General features: G+C 38.8%; 1 protein-coding gene across 6 annotated transcripts in view; it reads left to right on the top strand.

The window, feature by feature from the left end:
* Positions 1-19,846, top strand: part of MEIS2 (Meis homeobox 2) — a 175,366-nt gene that overhangs the window by 29,768 nt on the left and 125,752 nt on the right. The window contains exon 8 of one of the 6 annotated variants that reach the window (XM_087746633.1): positions 12,964-13,065. The exons of the other annotated variants lie outside the window; for them this stretch is intronic. Within the exon in view, the coding sequence (XP_087602759.1) occupies positions 12,964-13,065 (102 nt within the window). The remainder of the gene's footprint in view (positions 1-12,963; positions 13,066-19,846) is intronic. 6 annotated transcript variants of the gene reach the window in all.

Below are 19,846 nucleotides of genomic sequence, written 5' to 3' on the forward strand. Positions count from 1 at the left end.
CTTCAGCATTTAATTCTTAAATAAGTAGAGAGTGCTCTTTTCCTTATAATCTTGCATTATGCCCACCAGCTTACTGTGGCTACATTTGTTTAAACAATTACATTTGTTTAAACTTTCCTTGGGCCTCTCCAGGTGCAGCTGTAAGTTGGTCATACCTAGATTTAAGGCAGCCCTGGTTTGCAGAGTCCAGCAGAAGTGAATATGACAAATACATGAATATAATTTTATTGCAGGACTTGGTGCTAAAGTTTTAATTAATTTACGAGCGTAAAATTTGGAAATTTGCATGAACTCCCTGTCTAATTTTATGCTCCTGCCTAAAGAGGATGGAACATTGCTTAAATAGCACAAATCAGAATTTTTCAGCTTGGAGCTTCCTTCCTAATTCCTCCCACCTCGGATTTACCACTTACTGATGGTTCTCTGTTTCGTGGGACTCCTGACCCTGTACATCTGTTAAAGGGGATAGTTCAGGATGAACACAACCTCCTACTCAGTAGGACCGCAGTGTTCTCTTAGCTCCTACTAGATGCTTGAACAAGCAGAGGGCTTAAGTGAAATCCTTCAGCTGAGCCAAAGTCTGTTCTTATTTAGGGACTAATCCAAAGCCTGTTAAATCAACAGAAAGATTTTGGTTGACTTCAGTGCGCTTTGGATCAGGCCCTTCCTTGCTAATACATCTGAAATCAATGGAGCTACATTGGGCTTCTGCCAGTAAAAAAAAAAAAAAAGGGAGAGGGATTGTCCTTCTGCTTTATTTGTACAGTGCCTAACACACTGAGGTCCTGGTGCTCAAACAGTGCTCCTAAGTGCTTCATTGAGACAACAATAATTTTGACTTGATTATATTAGTTGGTGTTCATGGTCTCCTGTTCAGCTTGGTACATAATTCAGTTGTTTAGAACAACCATGTATGCTGTGCATCCATCTCATGCCCAAGCATTATTTTGGTCTTCTAATGTTTTATATCAAGAAATTTTCTTGCGAAAAGTAAAAAAGGAGAGTGACAGTTTTTATATCAGGATTAGGATTTTTTTTATTTATTTTTGTGCTATCAGATTGTAAGGAAAGCTGTTTTGAATGAAAAATACTCAGTCCACAGAACATGTAAAACCCAATGAGTGTAACTTTTATTGTCAGTTCACTGCCTTGACAAAATTATTACAGCCCCATGTCTTCTCTATAGTCAAAAGGCTGTCACCTTCTTATTTCTTCATTACTGCCTTTTATTTTTATTTCTTAGTGTTAAACTGAAGTCCAAATTATAATTTGCCACTTGTTAAAGATTTTAATGTAATAATTAGCATTATGGAGATGGTAAATATTTTTAGGCAAGAAATGGCAAAGGATGAAAGGATCCTATGTGTACATCAGCATAGACCTTCCATTTTCAGAAGTGCCTACAACAAAGTAGGACCTCAGTCTGGCAAATACTTATACATTGCTTAACTCTCTGTATTGCAAGTCCTGTTATTGAAATAGAGGCCCACAGTAGGGTTAATATTGACCACCTCAGCCTTTGTAGGATTTGTTTTTAATTGACACTTTCATTCTAGTCCTAAACTACAAATATTTTCCTTAAAAGGAAAGCTGGTAAGTTTTGTTTAACGTCTTAGACTTTTGATTAGATTTCATGTGCTTCTGAGTCCATGCACTTAAGATTAATTTTTGTGTGTTCAGATACTTAATATATTTTGTGCAAAACATCTGTCACCATGTGAAAATGTATTTGAGTAAGAAAAAATTCCTGGTTCATAACAATTTTTTGTGTGTGTGGTAAATTTAGACATATCTTTCCAGATGACAAGCATTAGACTTAGTTAATGCTTGGTTTTAATAGTATTATTTTTCTTCAATGGTGTTTTGTCCATTTTGTGTAAAACAGTAGATTCCACAAGTTTAAAGTATTACAAAATTAATTTTTTATTTAGAGGTTACCAAAGTGCTTAATGCATATAGATGCCTTTCATTTTAGGGAAACAGGGATAGGCTGATCTGTGCTGGCATCTCAGCTGACTTAGTTTTGGGTTTTCTGCCCTTTTCATGTGCAAGGATTTAACAAGAGAAAGATGACTGTCGTACTCATACTTCAGTTCAAGGGAGAAGTAACAATGCAGTTTTCCAGTTAAAAAAGACATAACAAAGACTATCTTATTAGTGTTGAACATTTCTTAAGTTTTACTTACAGATTTTACTGCTTTCTTTCAGTTTTAAGGGACCATATCTGAATTTCCCTAAAGTTCACAAACTTACTTTAGTGACTTGAGTTAGACGTAGTTGATAGGCACATACACAGTGGTTAGCTATTTTCTTCCTTCTGTTTTTTCTGTCTCCGAATAATGAAATTCATCCTACCTTATCCATTTCCAGACAATCTTCAGTTGTGCATATCTGCAATGATACATGCAACACTTTCATTTAGCTGTGAATTGGTTATCCTAATTTTTTCCCTGAGTTAGATCTTATTAGCAGTTCATATTCCCAGCTTTGAGCATGGTTTGGTATGAAGCTCTGTTTGAGTAGGGTTTTTTGAATGAAGGGCTTTATTGATATATTTTTTTTAAGATCTTTCATTCGTTCTATTGATCTATAACTCAGGCTCAACTACAGATTTGTCGCTTTTTTGTTGTTTTGTTTTCTCTTCTGAATCTGAATTTGGACAGGAATATGTTTCATATGGTCAGGCCTTTCTAATCTGGTAATTCATCAGTGACATTCAGGGTTTGGTTTCAAACCCCTCTCTGCTTTCTCGTAAACTAATCCTGCAGTCCTAGGACCACCAAAGAGAATGTCATTTTAGCTAGAAGTCCACACTGTCAGAATTCAGGTTTACTGTATGCCAATTAACCCTCCTTTAAGCTCGTCCAAATGGCTGTCAATCTGGTTTGTTTAAAAGAAATAAGCTGTCCTTTTATTTTAGAACTAGTAAAGAATTTTACATCTTTCTAAAGCAATTTTCTGCATTCTTACCAACTTCATTGATGTGAATGTAAAGTACACAATAGGTCAAATTCTGACTTCAGTGGGAGTTGATGGGAGCACAGTCTGTATATTTGAAAGCAGAATTGATTCAATCTTGGTGTGCCTGTGCAGTAAAAAAATCTTATCTCTATATAATTTGTCTTCATATAATCAAAGAATATAGGTTTGAGTTTTTCTCATGTTATTTTCTATGACTGCCTTACATGAGCTCAAAGGAGCTGCTTATGTTCTTAGTAGGGGTGGGTGTGTGTATATATATATATTTTTATTTTTTTTCCCCCCTTGTTTATTCACATATAAACACTTTACATACTTCCTTAGAGAATTTCCTTGTAAGGTTCAGTTGTTCTTAAGAGACTGAGAACTTGTCTAGCGCATAATTTGTAAACTATGTAAAGGGCACCCTCCAGCTGAGGCAAACCCTGGAACAATTCACTTGGACCTGTTTTGCTTGCTACTGTAGCACTCTTGGATGTAAGGGTCCTAGTTCAAACTGCGGCTGTAATGAGCAGGATATACCCATGCATGGCCAGATGTCCAGTGGAGGATCCATGTATTGGTCTTCTGTTCCAGTCTTCCACCAAACAGCTGTTTGTTATAGCATGATCAATTTTATTTTAGATCATTTGAGAAGGATATTGCTTCTGAATGCAAACAAACCATATAACGCCCTCTGCTCTTATGACTTCTCCATGCTGATTAGCTGTTCTTGTCTGTCTTATTTCATGGGAGCGGGGTGTAACTTGTACAAACAAAATGAGATTATTGCATCCAAAATAACAGGGAGAATGTCAGTTACATGGTGGGCAGAAACATTGCTGTTAAATTCAGGTGAAACTGTAGATATTTTTACTTGTGTGCTTCACCTTAAAACTGAGGAAAACCTGTATCTCATGCTTTCAGAAGAAAGACTTCAATTTACACCAGGCTTCTGATGCTTTAAATAACTGATTCAGCAGCCTTGATCTACTCAAATGTTGCTTTCTTGCTGCCTTTTTATAACTGTCCTTTAAACAACTTGTTAGGAACTTCTTACCTTATTTTTAGACTGCTATAGGTAGAAAACATTGACTTTAAAAAAAAAAAAGTTTTTCAAAGTAGTTTAGGCTTTTAACATAGCATTAGAATGTTTCCTTCTGTAAATCATCTCCCATATATTAAAAAGCAACTGTCAGTTGGTTTCCTTCCTGTCTTGTACGTATTGAAGGTTATAACAATAGAAGTTCTAAGCTTAGCTTCCCTCCCGTCCCCCACCCCCATTTTTTTCTTTAAGTTGATGACTTTGGGGGGTGGTCTTTCTCTTAGTTACATTAAGTATCCACGAAGGTAGGGGGTTTTTTTGGTGGTGTGTGGTTGGTTTTTTTTCTTTTGTTTCAGGTCTTTTTTTTTAACAGTATGGCAGAGAATAGTAGTATGTAACTGGGGAGGATTAAACCTTTTAAAAGTAGATTTTGTAAAATGTAGGGCATGGACAAAGGTTTGTCAGGTTTTGCTTGAATCAGCCCACATCTGTTATAAGAAATGGTAGATCTGCAGACAGGCTATGGCTTTTGTCACGTCCAGGGGAATCCACTGAATCTTGGCCTTCATTTAGGATTCCCTCATGATGAGCAAATTCCCATGACCGCTTTTGAAGCTTTAAAAGCTTTGGTTTTGTTTTAAAAGGCCTCTGAGCACAGGCAATGTTTTCATAGGCATTTAGAAACAAAAAACTGAGCTTTTAAACCTTCAAATGTCGCTGTGGGGATTCACTTCGTTTCTCAGCAGACCAAGTCTGAGATAACACCTGCAAGAAGCGTGTATCTGTGCATGTGGATTTTGTGAAAATTGTGATGCACCGTCTCAGCTGACCCACAAATGTGACAGCAGTGTGTGTGTGCGTGTAAATCTTATTGTTATGTTTCACTGGTATTCATTTTTAAGAGCAAACTATTATTTTGGTTCTGTGGAACGACTGATGTGGGTAAGCCAATTTTGGTTTTAGATTGTTTTCATTTCTTCTCCCTGTACATCCTCTGATGCAAACGCTAACAAATGGTCTTCAGAAGAACAGACTGAGTGCAAGTCCCTGGTTATGTTTCATTATCTAAAGGGTATTGTTTTTTGCTTCAGCCTTACTTTTTTCTTCTACAGTTAACATCAGTTGCACAATAAAAGGTAGTTTTCTGTAAGTAGATGGGTCATACCATATGTTAATCCATGTCTATGATTACTAGATGAGAAATAATGTACAAGAGAAATGAGTGGACAGACCATCAGACTGGTAAAATAACAGAAATATTCATTGCACTCCTTTTCAACTGCATCTCTTTGCATCTTAAACACCTGAGGTGAAATTTTGTCATATTTGGGGGGAAGGGTAAGGGGATTTTCAGAATTAAGGGTAGATACTAAATGAATATATTAACAGTGCTTTTCTCCTGTCCTGTGCTGTTCTCAAAACACCTGTTAAAACAAATAAGCACATATTTTGGGATTGATGATACTCACTGGCAAACTTGGCACCAGATAACCTGCTGAAACTAAAATGTTGATGCAGAACATGTGCTTAACTTAACAGTCCATAACCCTGTTTTTAGAACATTGAAATACCTACCCTGAGGAAAGCTCATAAAATGAAGGTCTTTAAAGTTCATAGATTAGACCAATGAAGCTGCAGCCGTTTTTTAAGAATGTGTATCTTCATTGACTCCTATTAATTCAAGATGGCCAAGTGTATGAAATACAAGACATGAAAGCACCAAAGGTTTCTTTTTGGAAGTGCGCTTTCCGCAGGTTCAGTGGCTACAGGAATGAGCAGAAAAAGGATGCTTGGAGAGGCAAACGTTCTGCATTTGGGAGGATTACATATTGCAGGCAGATATGAAAGAAACTCTGCTTGGTTTCTAAGGGTATTTAATTGAGCTTTTTACAATGTATAATGCTTAATTCTTCTAGAAATTCCCAGTGCCCTTAAGATTCTATTGCTTGGGATTAGGTTGAGTAATTTGGAATATCTCTAATTGTGTTTCCCCATGTGTAACATTCCAGCCATGTCTGTCTTACTTTACTGTTAAATGTATAATTTATAAATAGATAACAATCCTGATAAGCTTGTTTGAATCCATTCTAGAACAAAATTACTTGTTTTGTATTGTGTGTGATACCTTCAAGCTGCTTTAGAGTAACTGTCCTCAACAAAGAAGAAATCGTTGTTATATTATTCATCTGGAGGCACTGGAAATTAAAAAGCTGAGCTACTGTAGCAGCTAGGACCTATTATTTCTGAAGTGCTCCTGGAGAAATAAACTTTCTGCACCAGGCAAACCTGAATTCGTAATAAATACATGAACATGTATACCTTTCCTTTTTGCGCTTGTCCACACAGGGTGCATGTTTGTTTGTTAGTTTTAAATGGAAGAAATTAGAATAGGCTACATTAAGCTGAACAGAATTTTCTTCATTGAATTTTTCTGGCTGTGTAACTTTTCTGACAAATTGTTTACTATCTTCCATTTTACCAAATGTGCGCTTTTTTTTGCCTCCAAACTATATGCTTTACTGTTAGACATTTTGGGATATGGTGGTTTTATTTCTTTTTTCGGGAATAAACCAGAAGCATCATCTTGTGCTGAAAAGCCTGACAGAAAAGGAAAATAGAATACTTAAGCCGTGAATTGGTGAGGAAGGGTCAGACTGTTTTGTTTTGTGGTTTTTTTTTGTTTTTTGTTTTTTACCTCAATGTTCCTTACTTTTTTTTTTTGATAGCTGAACAAAACTCACGGGGCGGGGAGGGGGAAACAAGTTGTCCTTAACAAGGAAATTATTTAGAAGTGCAATGTGCTTATGTATCTGGATGAGAACAGTGCATTGTTAGCAGTGACTGCATGCATCGCATGATGCAACCTTTTGACAACTGAGTGTCTGCTGGAGACATCTGGGAAGGGTGACCTTTCGCCCTAAGGAAGAATGCTCTGAAGGTGGGGAATGCCGTTATCTGTCCTGGCCCACCACGCACAGAGGCTGCCCACTGCCGTCCTTGCACCCGCCTGGTTAGGTAGCTCTTCAAATACAAATCAGCTGAGCCAAAACTGAGCAGATTCTCCCAAAGAAATGTGAAAAGGCAGCTTGCTTTCCCCTTGGTGGGAAGGCAGAGGTTAAGTCAAGGGCCTCAGACAGTATGAGATTAGAATAAGATCCTTAGCCTTTAAGTAGTCTTATTAACTAATAAGTCACCTGAACAAGGATTGCTAATATGTGATGTGCCTGCTACTCCCTCAGATCACTTACTTCTGTAGATCACTTGTTACCGAGTGGAAACCAGTATATACAGCACATAACCCTTCGGACACACAGGTTCAATTTATAAATTGTAGTGCGCAGGCACAAAAGGCATCAGCTGTTTATTTTTCAGGTGGTGGGGAAGGGAAGGAGGAAGAGAAGGGCTGGGGTAGGTTGGGGAAGAAATAATAGTGTTGGGAATGTTTTCAGACCAATGTATTTCTGATTTTCATAGAAAAATCATTGTACTGGCTATAATCTGAGAAACTTTCTGTTATCATGCTCTTCTTAATTCACAAGTCTGAATTTCCCAGTACGGGTGACTCTCTGAAAAGCAGCATCGTGTTGATGATTGCTCCTTCTTGTAATATGCTGCTGTGTTTGCAGTGGTCATTCACGGACAGCCACCGGCTGCCTGTTAGTCAACAAGGACCCACATCCCACTTGTTATAGGTGAAGTGGTGATTTCTTGTCTCAAGTGGCTGTAGTGTTTTATGTGTGTGGTTTGGGCCTGGGTTTTTTTTTTTGTTTGGTTGGTTGGGGTTTTTTTTAAGTAAAAACCAGATAATATAAGGATCTTTGGCTGCTAAAAACAAAGCAGCAAATATTCTATCCCAAAAGGTGGAGCAGCCTTGAAGAAAACAGGTTATTTCCCCCCACCGCCTCCCCCAACACCCTTTAGTCCCACAGAACAACTGCATGCTTCAGCACGGATTTCTCTGCTAGTTGGATCCCAGGAGGCCTTATTGAGTGCAGTGCTGCTCGGGGAGTTGCAGCTGTATAAAGTGGGGAAAAAAAAATGTAGTTTGTACGAATTGTTCTTTACCTTGGTTTGGGTTCAGCGTGGCAGCTGCACTCCGACTTTGTGTGTGACAGCACAAAGGACAGCAAAAGTGAAAAGCAAGTCAGCAAGTAGAGAGACAAAAGCAACGATCAGCTAATACAGCTCCACATGGCCTAACTAATTTATGAGAAAAAAACTGTTCTGTTCATTGGATCAGCACTCTGAGGAGGCAGGTGGAATTGTAGGAAGTTTTCATTGAGTCTCTGGAGCAACTAAGGAAGCCACTAGAGATTCTTCTCAGTTTGAACTTTATCAGGGTCTACGCTTAATCAATATGGTATTGGAAAAAGAATTAATTACTAAAGCAGAATAAAACAGCTGCATTTTAAACTAAGGATCCATCAATTCAGTAATCTTCCAGTTACAGGCTAGGTGCCGTGAGGATCATTTTGACTTCATGTAATGAGGAACTGAGGGAGTTTCCTCATGAACAGGCTGGGAATTCACATTAGCCTATTTCAGCTATTTGTCATCAGTACAACTCATTTCTCCCCTTCTGAATTACAATTTGTATTTGATATACTGTCAAACCCACAAAATTCCCATATTCATGGAACTGAAAGCATTAATGCGGAAATCATTGTCACCATGAGAAAAAGTCTTAACCTTCCTGAGCCTCTTTATTCTATAGGCTGCGGCTCGAGTGGTTTCATGCCGGACATACCTCTATTGTGTTCATTGTGAGGGTCAGGGACCTGCCTGTTGAAGAAGCAGTAATTTGAACACAGCCTGTAAATGTTTCATCTGTAATTTCCATAATGGTGAATTTCAAGGAGGGCTGAGAAGGGTTATGGGAGATGAATTAGGTTTTTAGTGAGCTCATTAGGAAGCCAAACAGAGTTTAGACAGCAAGGCGGTGAGTGTGGCTGTAATCAGTTCTGCTCGCTTTGTTCCCTGCCTTCGGGACATTTTTTGAAAACTTCATGGCAGGGGCTGATGAGAATATACTGAGCAGAGGCTGCAATCTGATGGTTGACTTGTTGATTTGTAAACCTCTTAATTCATTTTTTGTTCAATTTAATCTTTTCTTTCTTAAGGAAAATTAGTTGAATGTTAGCCCTCTTTGCACTATTCACCTCTTAAATTATGCTCATTTTGAGGAGCTTGTTATGCCTGAATAAACATGAAATGACTTGGCATTTTCCCATAAGAGGCACACCCATTTTAATACCATGTATTTACCATTCCTGGAAATGTCTCATTAACTTCTGAAAATCTGTGAGCATGATATTTTTGGGCTACTGTAACACACCTCTTGGCAGTCACAGAAGGCAGTTTGGTTAATGCCTCATAATATCCATTTTTATTCTCAACATGAAGAAAGGCTCTCTATAGAAAATTGATGCAGTTTGCTCTGCTAATTTTCATGCTCATTCCAATTAATTTAACATGACCCAGATTTTCTTCCTCGGGCTCATCCTGACTAATTAGTAAGGCAACACCTAGAACAAGTTCTGTTTAATAACATTGAGGAACACTAGTTGTGAGTGATTTTGATGCTAATAAAGATATTCACTGATGGGACAGATATTTGATGTCAATTATAGTATGTAATTTAGAAGTCCCAATGTGCTGGATAGAGTATAGGAAGGCTGGCAAATCACTATGGGAGATTTTTTTTTTTTCTTTTTGTTAAAAAGACTTCCAAAGCACCTAGGTATCCTCAGGGACCAATTAGTTTATTTTTTTGGTACGACTAGTAGTATTGCCAACTAATTCCACAGTAATAGATGGGGTGGTGCTGCTAAGGACATACAATCTGTGAACCATCAACGGCCAGGGCCCAGGCTTGCCTTATTTACCGAACCTTTATCACATATGGGAAAAGCCACCACGGGTACTAGAAAGCAGCACCGGTCAAGGAGAAAAGGATGGCCTGCTCATCTCCTTGATTTAGCTTCTCTTTCCATGCCATTGTCCAGACAAATCTATTTTGTAAGAAATAAACAGGGTTGAAAAGGGGGCCTCGTTAGTGCTTCGTAAACGAAGTACAAACGCTGGTGTTTCTTATTTCAGAAAAATGGCCCCAGAGCTACACTCCATGTGAGAATTCTTTCCTGTGCTCTGAGAGCCAGGTAGAAGTTATCTGCGGAGGGCTGGTGCTCACGTAAGTGTGCTCGCTGCGAAGAGACCGACAGCACGGGCAGGTCCCGGTCCCTCTGAGCACTTCTCCTCCCTGGGAAAGCTGGCTCGCTCTGTGCGTGCCATCCATGCTGGCAGAAACACAGTAAGTGCAGCAGATGGAGAGTGAGGTCCAGAGAGTGTTTTGTCATTGAGTTCATCAGAGGTAGAAATGGCAAATGCCAAATCTTAGTTTTTCCCTCCGTCTCTCAGAACAAATTCCCATGTATGCCACAGGAACCTGAGATGGGTAAAGACTGGATGACAATACTGTTCATACTTCACAATTTCGACCAGCCACAGATACAAAAACCTGTGTGGTCTCTTTACGAAAGTTGCAGCACTAAGACTTGCTTTTGCTCCTAGTGACGTAAATGGAAATACTGCTATTTAGCTGAAGGAGAAAAGAAAGATGTCCTTGTGTATCTATTTTGATCACAAGTACTTAGGTACAGCAACCTGCATTCTAACGGAGTATTTCAGGATGTAAAGAAAGCACGTTCTCTTTACTAATTCTTCTTCATCTTTAAATGCATATCTTAAAAACAATAACCGTACTCAGACTTGAAAAAATGTAATGCTCAAATGAGCGCAGGAGTGCATGGACATGTTTGTCTTTAAAAGTAATAATACATAATATTCACTTATCTAAGAGCCACCACCAATTACTATCAAAAAGAATATTATGTATTCCTTTTAAAGTAGTTTTCATCGAAAGCTGTGTTCCCTGCTCATTTGAGCACTTTTGAAAATCCTTATTCCTAAAGTTTGCTGAAGGTCACTTTCTGAGCCAATAACAGGAAAGGGAATAGAATATCTTGTGTTAGCTAATGCTCCAACACTATTAGCATCTCAATTCTTAGCTGCTGCATAAATGTCTGGTAAGTTTTAAAAGCTGACATAGTAAAACACAGGTAAAAATATCTTAACTATAAAATTGCAAAGGGGGGTTAATGTCTTTGAGGCAACTCGTCTCTTAATTGCTGAAATCCTATTTGCTTTGACTATGGAGCCCTCTCATTGGCATCATTTCACAGAGTTTTTAAGAGGAGGGGGAGAAGGAGAGAGATGAAGGGACTGTGAAGTTTCTTCTAATGCATAATGCATTTAAACACTGTAGTTTCCAGATTGATGCCACTAACCATCTGAGAAACGATTCCTGTGAACAGCCTTGCAGTAAGGAGTCAGAGATGACCATGTCTACGGTGATTCCTAGCTGGTGACAATTCTGTTGTTCTGGGTCAGTGGTGAATACCTCACTCAAATGGTGCAAAGTCAGCCAGTTCTTAATTTTTTATCTCCTCAAGAGTGCATTCAGTGACTTTATCACTGAGAAGAATGACTCCCCTGCCTAGCGTGATCAAGATCTGGAAATTTGCTGCATCAGCACGCTTAGCCCAGACTGCTACTTGATTGGTGGGGCTTAGATTTGATCTTATGGCATACATGTCAGTTCTCTAACTGGCTAGGTGAACAGCCTGTCCAGGGGGAAACTCAGTTTTACCCACCTGAATGAAGAGAAGTCTCGTAACCTGCCAGGTTTTTTGTTTGGGGTTCCTGCATATAGCCAACCTTATCTCCTCTGAAGGGGGGAATGGGGTGATGGAAGTTCTCTGGAGCCCAACTTGTGAGGTCCTTCACTAGGAAGAGCTCAGGGACACAAACCAGTCTGGGAAGACTTTGTAGGCACTGCATATTTGTCTTTTGCAACATTTTCTGCTACAATGAAAGACTTGAAATGCAATTATGGGCTTATGAACAGAAAAGCAAAGCATCAGGTGTCAGGGCGGGGGTCTGTGCTTTTTGTTTCTGTGCTGTGAACTTTTAGGCAAATAGTGTTATAACGAGTCAGTGCTCTATGGTTTTGCTATTTTTATGCTTCCTTATTTTCTAAATCAAATGAATGGAAACTTTTGTCAAATGCTTTTCCCCATGTTTCCATGAAATTATGCATTGCTCTATCAGTTCTTTTGATCATTTAAAGCAGATCCAAAGCATCCTATGTGATAGTTTGGGTGTCGACAGAGGAGAAGGCCATGGCCTTTCCTTATTTTTTTTGTTTGTTTGTTTTGCGATATTATCTGGTTACTGGAAACAATTCAGTAAAACTGTAAGAGGGGAGAAAATAAGTTGCTTGTAAGTCTTTCTGATATAAAGATCTCTTTTGTTTTTTTTTTTTTTTGTCAACCGGTTGAAATTTTCTGACCAGAATTCACATGTCTGTTCGCTTGCTGCTTCTTCCAGTTTGAGGCATTTGGATATTCTTAACTGTATCTTCCCTCATGGCTGAAGGCAGACTCTAAGAAACTGGCAAGGACTGACTAGGGGCTTCGGCTCTTAAATGCTTGCTCTTATAATCTGTCTGCTGAACATGAAAGAACAAAAACATTTCAGGCCTTTCCAGTAACCACTTTTAAGCATCCAATAGATATAGCAGATGAGGTATAGATGGTTTACACTTTACCTTTATGAGGCTTCTTGGAGGAAAAGACTCCCGAAAAATGTTACCCTAAAAGTAAATACGGGCAGATCCAAAGCACACGGTTGTCGGCTGGAACATGATTCACCAGTGGGAGCGAGCACCGGAGCAAGCCCTTTGTTGTTGTGAGCACCAAATAGCATACCGCTTATAAACAATATTAGTTATGTTTCCAAATACCGAGCGCACTATATTTAAAGTATGGGCTTTAACTTAAACCTACAAGAGCAGACTGTCAGTGTTCCCACGTAACCCTTCACATTCTGGCATTTTCCAGACTGCCAGCCAAATGAACACTTTAGGAGGAGGTGCATATATATGTCCGCAGCACCCAGCGGGTTAATCCACCCTACTGTGCATAGGTGTTGGAGCTCTTATGGTATGTAAGACTTGCCAAATTTGGAGTTGTTTTGTATTTTTTTACTTTTTCTGGACTATGCATTCATAGCAAGCATCTTTTCTGATGCTGCTCAGGTGTTTGTGAATGCATATTGAGACAGTACTCTTATTTGTGTTTTATGTAACATACACATTTGTGTACATTTTATCACCTTGAAAAGCTTTTATGGTTTATTTTGACACTTTTCTATTAAAACATCTTTTTTTTTTTTTTAAGCATTCAGCCATCCTCCCTTTTTTTAAATACATCTTAAAATAGACTAATGTGCATATTAGACTTGTGGCCTAACAAATGTCCTTTTTAATAACTGAAGCTTTTAACTTAGTCTCTCTTGGGAATAAATGTCTGTTACATTTCTAGTCCTAACTTTTTTTTGGAAATGATAAAGAAATCCTACTAATGTGTACTTGTATGCAATATTTCAGCTGGTGCTTTTTTTAATACTTAAATAACCCTGAAAAGAGAGGTTTCTAATGTGGACAGTACATGGACTCTTGCTGTGTTAGTGGGCATCATTTTAAGGGACGTCTCCTGAACAAGCAGTTGTTTCCAACAGCATGTTGTCTAAGGGGAACCGCAAGACATTAAAATATCTCACAGTTTATAAGTTTGTAACAGCTGTAAGGAAAATTGAGATGCTCTGATGGCTATTTCCCTTTTCCAAAAAAGCCATTTTTATTCTTAAAGAAACTACATTACTGATTTAATGAAGAAGAACAGTACAGGATGTTAGCTATCATCTACTTTAAGTTCTCCACATTCTGCTGTATATAAACAACTGCAAAATGTTAAAGGTTAAATATTGATGAGACACTATTGAACTTACTTAACTTCAACTGCAGGTAGAATTTTAATTGAACTTGATTATTTTACTGACACTTGATATTATTCTAATGACAAAAATAACAAGATAACAAATAAGAAATGGTACTTAAAATGTAGCTTTTTAATGTATACTAACTTTGGAACAGTTGATTGAGGAAACTAAAAACACTATCCCACTTACTCCAACAGGGACAGAGAACTAAAAAAAGAAAGTGGTCTCTTAAAGATGTACTTTAGGGGGGGAAAAAAAAAAGGCAAAAAAACAAAACCAAAAGCGTTTTTTTGTCTCCTGATTTCTTTAATGAGTAGTTATTGTTGTCTCAGCTGTAGCCAAAGTCTGCAGCTGGTATTCTTAACAGAATTACTATGAGAATGCTAAAAATATTTCTCTAAAAATATATTAAAAAAGCAATTTAAAAAGAACTCCATTTAGACTGCAGCACAAGGACATTTTGTGTGACAGCGTTTAGTAGGATGAAAAATTTAAACAGAATAACAGCTATTTACATTCACACTGCAGAGTAATTACCAAAGCAGACAAAATACTTAAGCCTAATTTAATAATGCTTTCCTTCAGCCTAGGTGCCAAAACCTGGGAGTAAACTTCCCAACTTGTGCTGAGGTGGGGAGGGGGGGAACTGAAGTTAAAACCATGTAGAAACAAGTGCATTGAACACTTTCCCGGTGAGGTACAAAGTGAGTTTCACTTTTAAACAGAAGAGCATCATAAATCAGCATAAACCACAAGTTTTAATGAGTATATCTCCTCTGGAATTGTGCAGTGCTTGCAATTCTGTGTGAACAAGACAAGGATCTGGTCTTACACTCCTTACTCAGGCAAAACTGCCACTGACATTAATGATAATTTTGCTTGAATAGAACAAAGTGCTTGATCGCGGTTATGGCAGCATGAGGGGTGCGAGATTAGGATAAACGTGCAAAAAAGTACAACTTCAAATGGCTGTACCTTTGACTTCTCGAGCTAGCATTTCCTCCAACTACAAGGATCTTAATTATAACATTTGCTGGTTCAAAGATTAACATTTAGCATTCTGGGAAAGACTTTCTGGACTTTAGTAACCTGATCAGTACGGTCTCCTTTTGGTCTCTGCCTCTTTCTGGCTCTTTGTATTGCAGGGGAGATGATAGTATCTGGCGCATTCCTTGGATGACTTGAAGATAGCAGCCTCCTGTGTTTGGGGCTGAAAGATTGTGAACTCTGTGTTAGCAGAAATGCCACACAGGGGAGGTGAATAGAACATTAAAGAAGCTTTAGCTTTAGGTACTGCAGCGCAAGCAGAGTTGAATTTGAGAGCTGGGACTTAAGTGGACATTTGTCCCTGCTTTCTTCCTTAATAAAATCTGAGTGTTAACTGTGGATAAGGGCATTTGAGAGATCACTAAAAATGAATCATTGAGTGCCCAGAAGAGCTTTATTATGATATACTATGGAGAACTTTAGAATATGCCATGTACTTTTTACGTGCTTCTCAGATGCATGTATGAGTTACTATTACAGAAGTAAATTGTTTTGTTCTTTGCTGCAGAAGAGAAATAATTTGCCGAATTAAGACGACAAAATAAAACTCATCAAAAACTGGATCTGTGTGGTCCTTTCTGGCCCTGCGTTCCCATCTAATTTTCTTTTGCCCCATGAAAGGCTATTGAGCAAAAAAGCACAAGCTCCAACCGCAACGTTTGTTGTGCTTGTGTGTGTGTGTAATTCATTTTGAAAAACCCTGACACAAATACTAAATCTGGGAAAAAAAATCTCTGTGCAGAAATCCTGACTGGCCAAACTGAGTTTTAAAAAACCCTAAATTTTAAAAATCCCCAGACTGATATCAGGGTCCAGGACTGAGTTCTTGTTAGGTAGAGCCAAGAGAGGTCACTTGGTTCAGTTTGTTTGCTCCAGTAGTGATTAGATAGAAGGAGTTATTCTGTTCCTGAAGTTCCGCATAGATGTTGCCACTGCCCAGTTAACCAGTGTGAAAATACCATGCAAAATAAATTATTAAACTATACTGTTATTACTAACTTGCCAGCTCCAGAGAAACAAATGCAGCCACATTTACATATGTGTCCATCTGTCTGTTTTTACACTTTATGTCTTCAGCCAGTGGGTGAAATTGTTTTAATCCAAGCTGCAGTCTGATTTTTTTTCTTTTTTTTTTTCTGCTCATATTTTTCTGTGTGTGTATGTTATTTGTAGAGGGACACGCATATTCTTGACAGTAGCTAGTTCTTAATTGTCCTTTTAAGTAACCTAATCTATCTGGCCATGGTAGTTTTAACTGGAGTAAGCAGCAGAGTTCTCCATGGATAATTTTCGTTAGTTAGCAGATTGTTACCATCTCAATGTTGCTGAAATCCCTAATCTCGGGTCAGCGTGAAGCTGCAGTGGTTACAATCCTGTTGCCTGATGCAGTGTGAATGGAAGTGCTTTCTGTCAGAAACATGTGGTCTCTTCAGTGGAGAGCCTGCGTAAATCCTGTGTAAATAGAGGGAGGCTAACAAAGGATGAGCCCCTGCAGCTCAGAGCATTTGGAGCCATTTGGAGGCTGAATTTGCTAAATGCTGCTTATACCGCCTGAAAAGTTGAAGAGAAAGGAGCATAAAATCCCTTCTTTTTTCTCTTTCTGCTCCTACCCTGGGGGGAGGGTGTTAAGGGCCAGGGAAGCCTGAGGTAAGCCTATGAAGACTGTTTTTTCAGTGCTCTTTTGAGTGTGAAAAAGGTGGCATGGGTCACTGTCCCCTCTTTAATGTCGGAAAACCCACACAGTTAGTAAATGTTGCATGTAAACTAAAGCATTTCATCCCTTCTCCTGCGCTCCACGGCAGTGGGCCATGAACTAGTCACTTGAAAATCGCAGAAAAATTTCACTTCGACATGTCCGGACAGTTAAGCACAGCAGGAACGTAAGAGAGATCAGTAATTAGCAGGTTGCTTTACTGTTCCCCTTGTCTGCATTGGAACACTTTTTTCACCTGGTGTGAAAAAATGTTGGATTATAATGAACGAACCACAGACCTACAGGCTGTACAAAAGAATTTAAAATTTAAACTGGTGTTTATTAGTTTTGTCTTTGAAAAGCTAGAAAAATGGTGTTGGCTTTTGAATATAAGAATTCTGGATTCACTTCACAAATAAACACGAGCTTTAAACACAGACAATTAAGGGCACAAAAAGCCAGTCTTTTTTCTTATTTTTGGACAGGAAAATAATAAAAGGGGAAATGTGATATATTACGGTTCTGCAAATAATTTCAAGATATTTGAATCACCAATTTTATAGTATGCATGGCTATAACAATAACATAGCTGGAATGTCATTCCTATGTTCGAGTAAATAATAAAATATTTGTAAATGCCTTTTTGAAAATAAGATATATTAGTGATTATAGAAAGGTGCCTATCCGGAAATAGAAAATGAACAGTTTTTATTCTGTCTCATTGCAAATACACTTTAGATACCAGGTACCATGCAACTCTTTAAGCCTTTAGCACATATTGCCAGATGGCAACAGGGACTTGCTCCTGACGGACAAACTATGTTAAAATGTGATTAGACGAAGTAGAATAGCTTTGTAGGTAAGGTCTAAGAGTGGCTTAAGTTCTCTTCCTTTTCTTCCTATTTGAATTTATAAATAGTTATCAATGCCTGGATTTGTGAAATTTGTATATGTCATCTTTACAGTTTCAGCCCGGTGGCATTGCTGGGTTATATTCTGGAAAGCAAAAGATCTTCCAAAAGAACCGCAGAGAGATGGCCAGCTCTTCATCTCCTCCCTGCTGCTAGAAGGGCAAAAGAATAACTTCTTCTGTAGTAAGAGAGATGATAGTCCTGTATGTCTGAAGTCTTACTGGTCTTTCTAGCGCACCGATGTCCAACCTTTCTTTCTGTCCAAGACGCTCACTGAAACATATGACATAGCACCATGAGATGTGTCTGATGTCTCACAGACACAAAAGGGGAGAGAACGCAGGGGGCTGATTGGAGCAGCTCATTTGAGGACACCCCACTCCAGGAAGGGACAAGTGGTGGCTGAGCATGCAGGTCAACCTAGGATGCCTGTGTCAGGCCTAAACAGCTTCTGATGGCACCTTTCCTCCTGCAGTCAAGTTATTCAGCAAAACCAGCACACGTACTGGCAGAGCACTGCTGCTGGTGGCACAGCTCTAAGCTGGGATGCCCAGTTGAACTGTTTGTGGTTTTCAAAGTCCCAGGTTTGCCGCCCATAACCTGTCCTAACTCAATTTCCCTAGGCAGTAAGATGTGGTAGATAAGTATTGCTTCTGTGGTGTGAGGAGACTAAGTCAACTTCCAGGAACAGTGGTCATTAAGAGGCGGAGAACCCCTGCCCCCCCAGCCAGCACTTTATTCAAAGAGTCGTGATCTGCTGAAGCTGCAAGGCTAAAAGTCTGATGATTTTAACAGGGTGGAATGAAGATAAGGAGTTCTCCTGAAGGATCTTTGGTTCTGGGGCTGACCTTCCTTCTCTATTAGTCCTCCCTACAGCACAGACTGTCTTAGCTTCAAAACATATTCAAACACTTCTCTTTCCAGCTTTTTGGCAGTGGTAATTAACCAGATTTTTAAGATTTCTCTCTGATGGTGATGTGGATCATGTTACTAAGTTGAACATCCTTATTAATAATGATTTACAATACTTATGTGTCCAGATGGACATGTTGTAAGTAAAAACAAATAATTGCAAATTGTGAATATAAGCTGCATGCAGATTCTCCTCTTTGTTTTGCATTTATATCTACATATTCTACTCCATCAAAATACTGGACTGAAAGATTGTAGAGTAGTTTACTTAAGATCAGCATAGTGCACCGCAGCTTTCCTTTTCAGAATCTTTTAACTTTGTTTTCATAATGCTTGCGCTATTTTTAGAAAAATGGTGAAGTGTCTTGTCTTCCTCCCACCTTAGATACCCCCGCTCTTCTCTCTTTTCCTTTAGCATGACAAACCACAAACCTGTAAGGGACCTCTGACGGTGAAGAAACTCAAACACTGGATCCCGAAATGTATTTTTCCAGAAATCACTTTTCTTATTGCTCTGCTTGATATGATGGTAATAGAACCTCTTTCTAGAGTTTGAATATGGGTTGTTACCAGGCTTCTGTGCTTTGGCCTGACTGGGTTATCCTTTTCAGTTATCATTTTGCATAGATTGGGAATCTGTTATTCATCCCATTCACAAATGATGAAAAGACTAGATGAGCAGCTTCTAAGCAGCACTCGCTTCATCTCTTGCTGGGTCCTTACTCTGTGAGGAGCACAAACAAGGACTAGGGTTGAGATAATACTGGTAGAGTGGAGGACTGTCAAAGAGGAATTCATTGATATGATAAAGTTGGACTGGCCTTCTGTAGGACTGGACTCTATTTCCCGAAGAGTCCTTAGCTATATGAACATTGGGGTCAGAAAGCTAGTCTGTCCAAGAAAATCAATTTGCAACAAGTTAAGTTTGAAATTATGGTGCAATGGAAACCCTGCTTTAACTACTTATTCAGTATTTTTTAAAGAAGAGGTAGTCTCCTTTGCTTTCAATGCAAAATAATTTATCTTGTGGGAAGAAACCGTCGGCACGTGCTAAGAGTGTCTGCACACAGAGCTAGTGTGGAAGCCTAACATCCCGCTGCGTAAAGAGGACTTGCATCTTCTGCCTCCTCCACAAACCCTTCCCCTAGAAGAGAACGTCTCTAAGGAACCCCATGTGGGTCACTTTGCAAAGTTTCTTGTAAACTCTCTCCATCTTTTATAGGGGTTATTGAGACTATTATATAGCATTGATATAATCTTAAACAAGCTGAGTAACATGCCTAATTCTCTACTGGCTTGAATCCTGCGTAGTCATTGACATCTTCACAAAGAGAGTGCCACTTAAGAATTCTCCACTTTCCTAGAACAGTGATAGGGTTT

This window comes from Nipponia nippon, unplaced genomic scaffold (assembly GCF_047370975.1).
Source record: "Nipponia nippon isolate SJK-2023a ecotype South Korea unplaced genomic scaffold, ASM4737097v1 scaffold_10, whole genome shotgun sequence".
NCBI lineage: Eukaryota > Metazoa > Chordata > Aves > Pelecaniformes > Threskiornithidae > Nipponia > Nipponia nippon.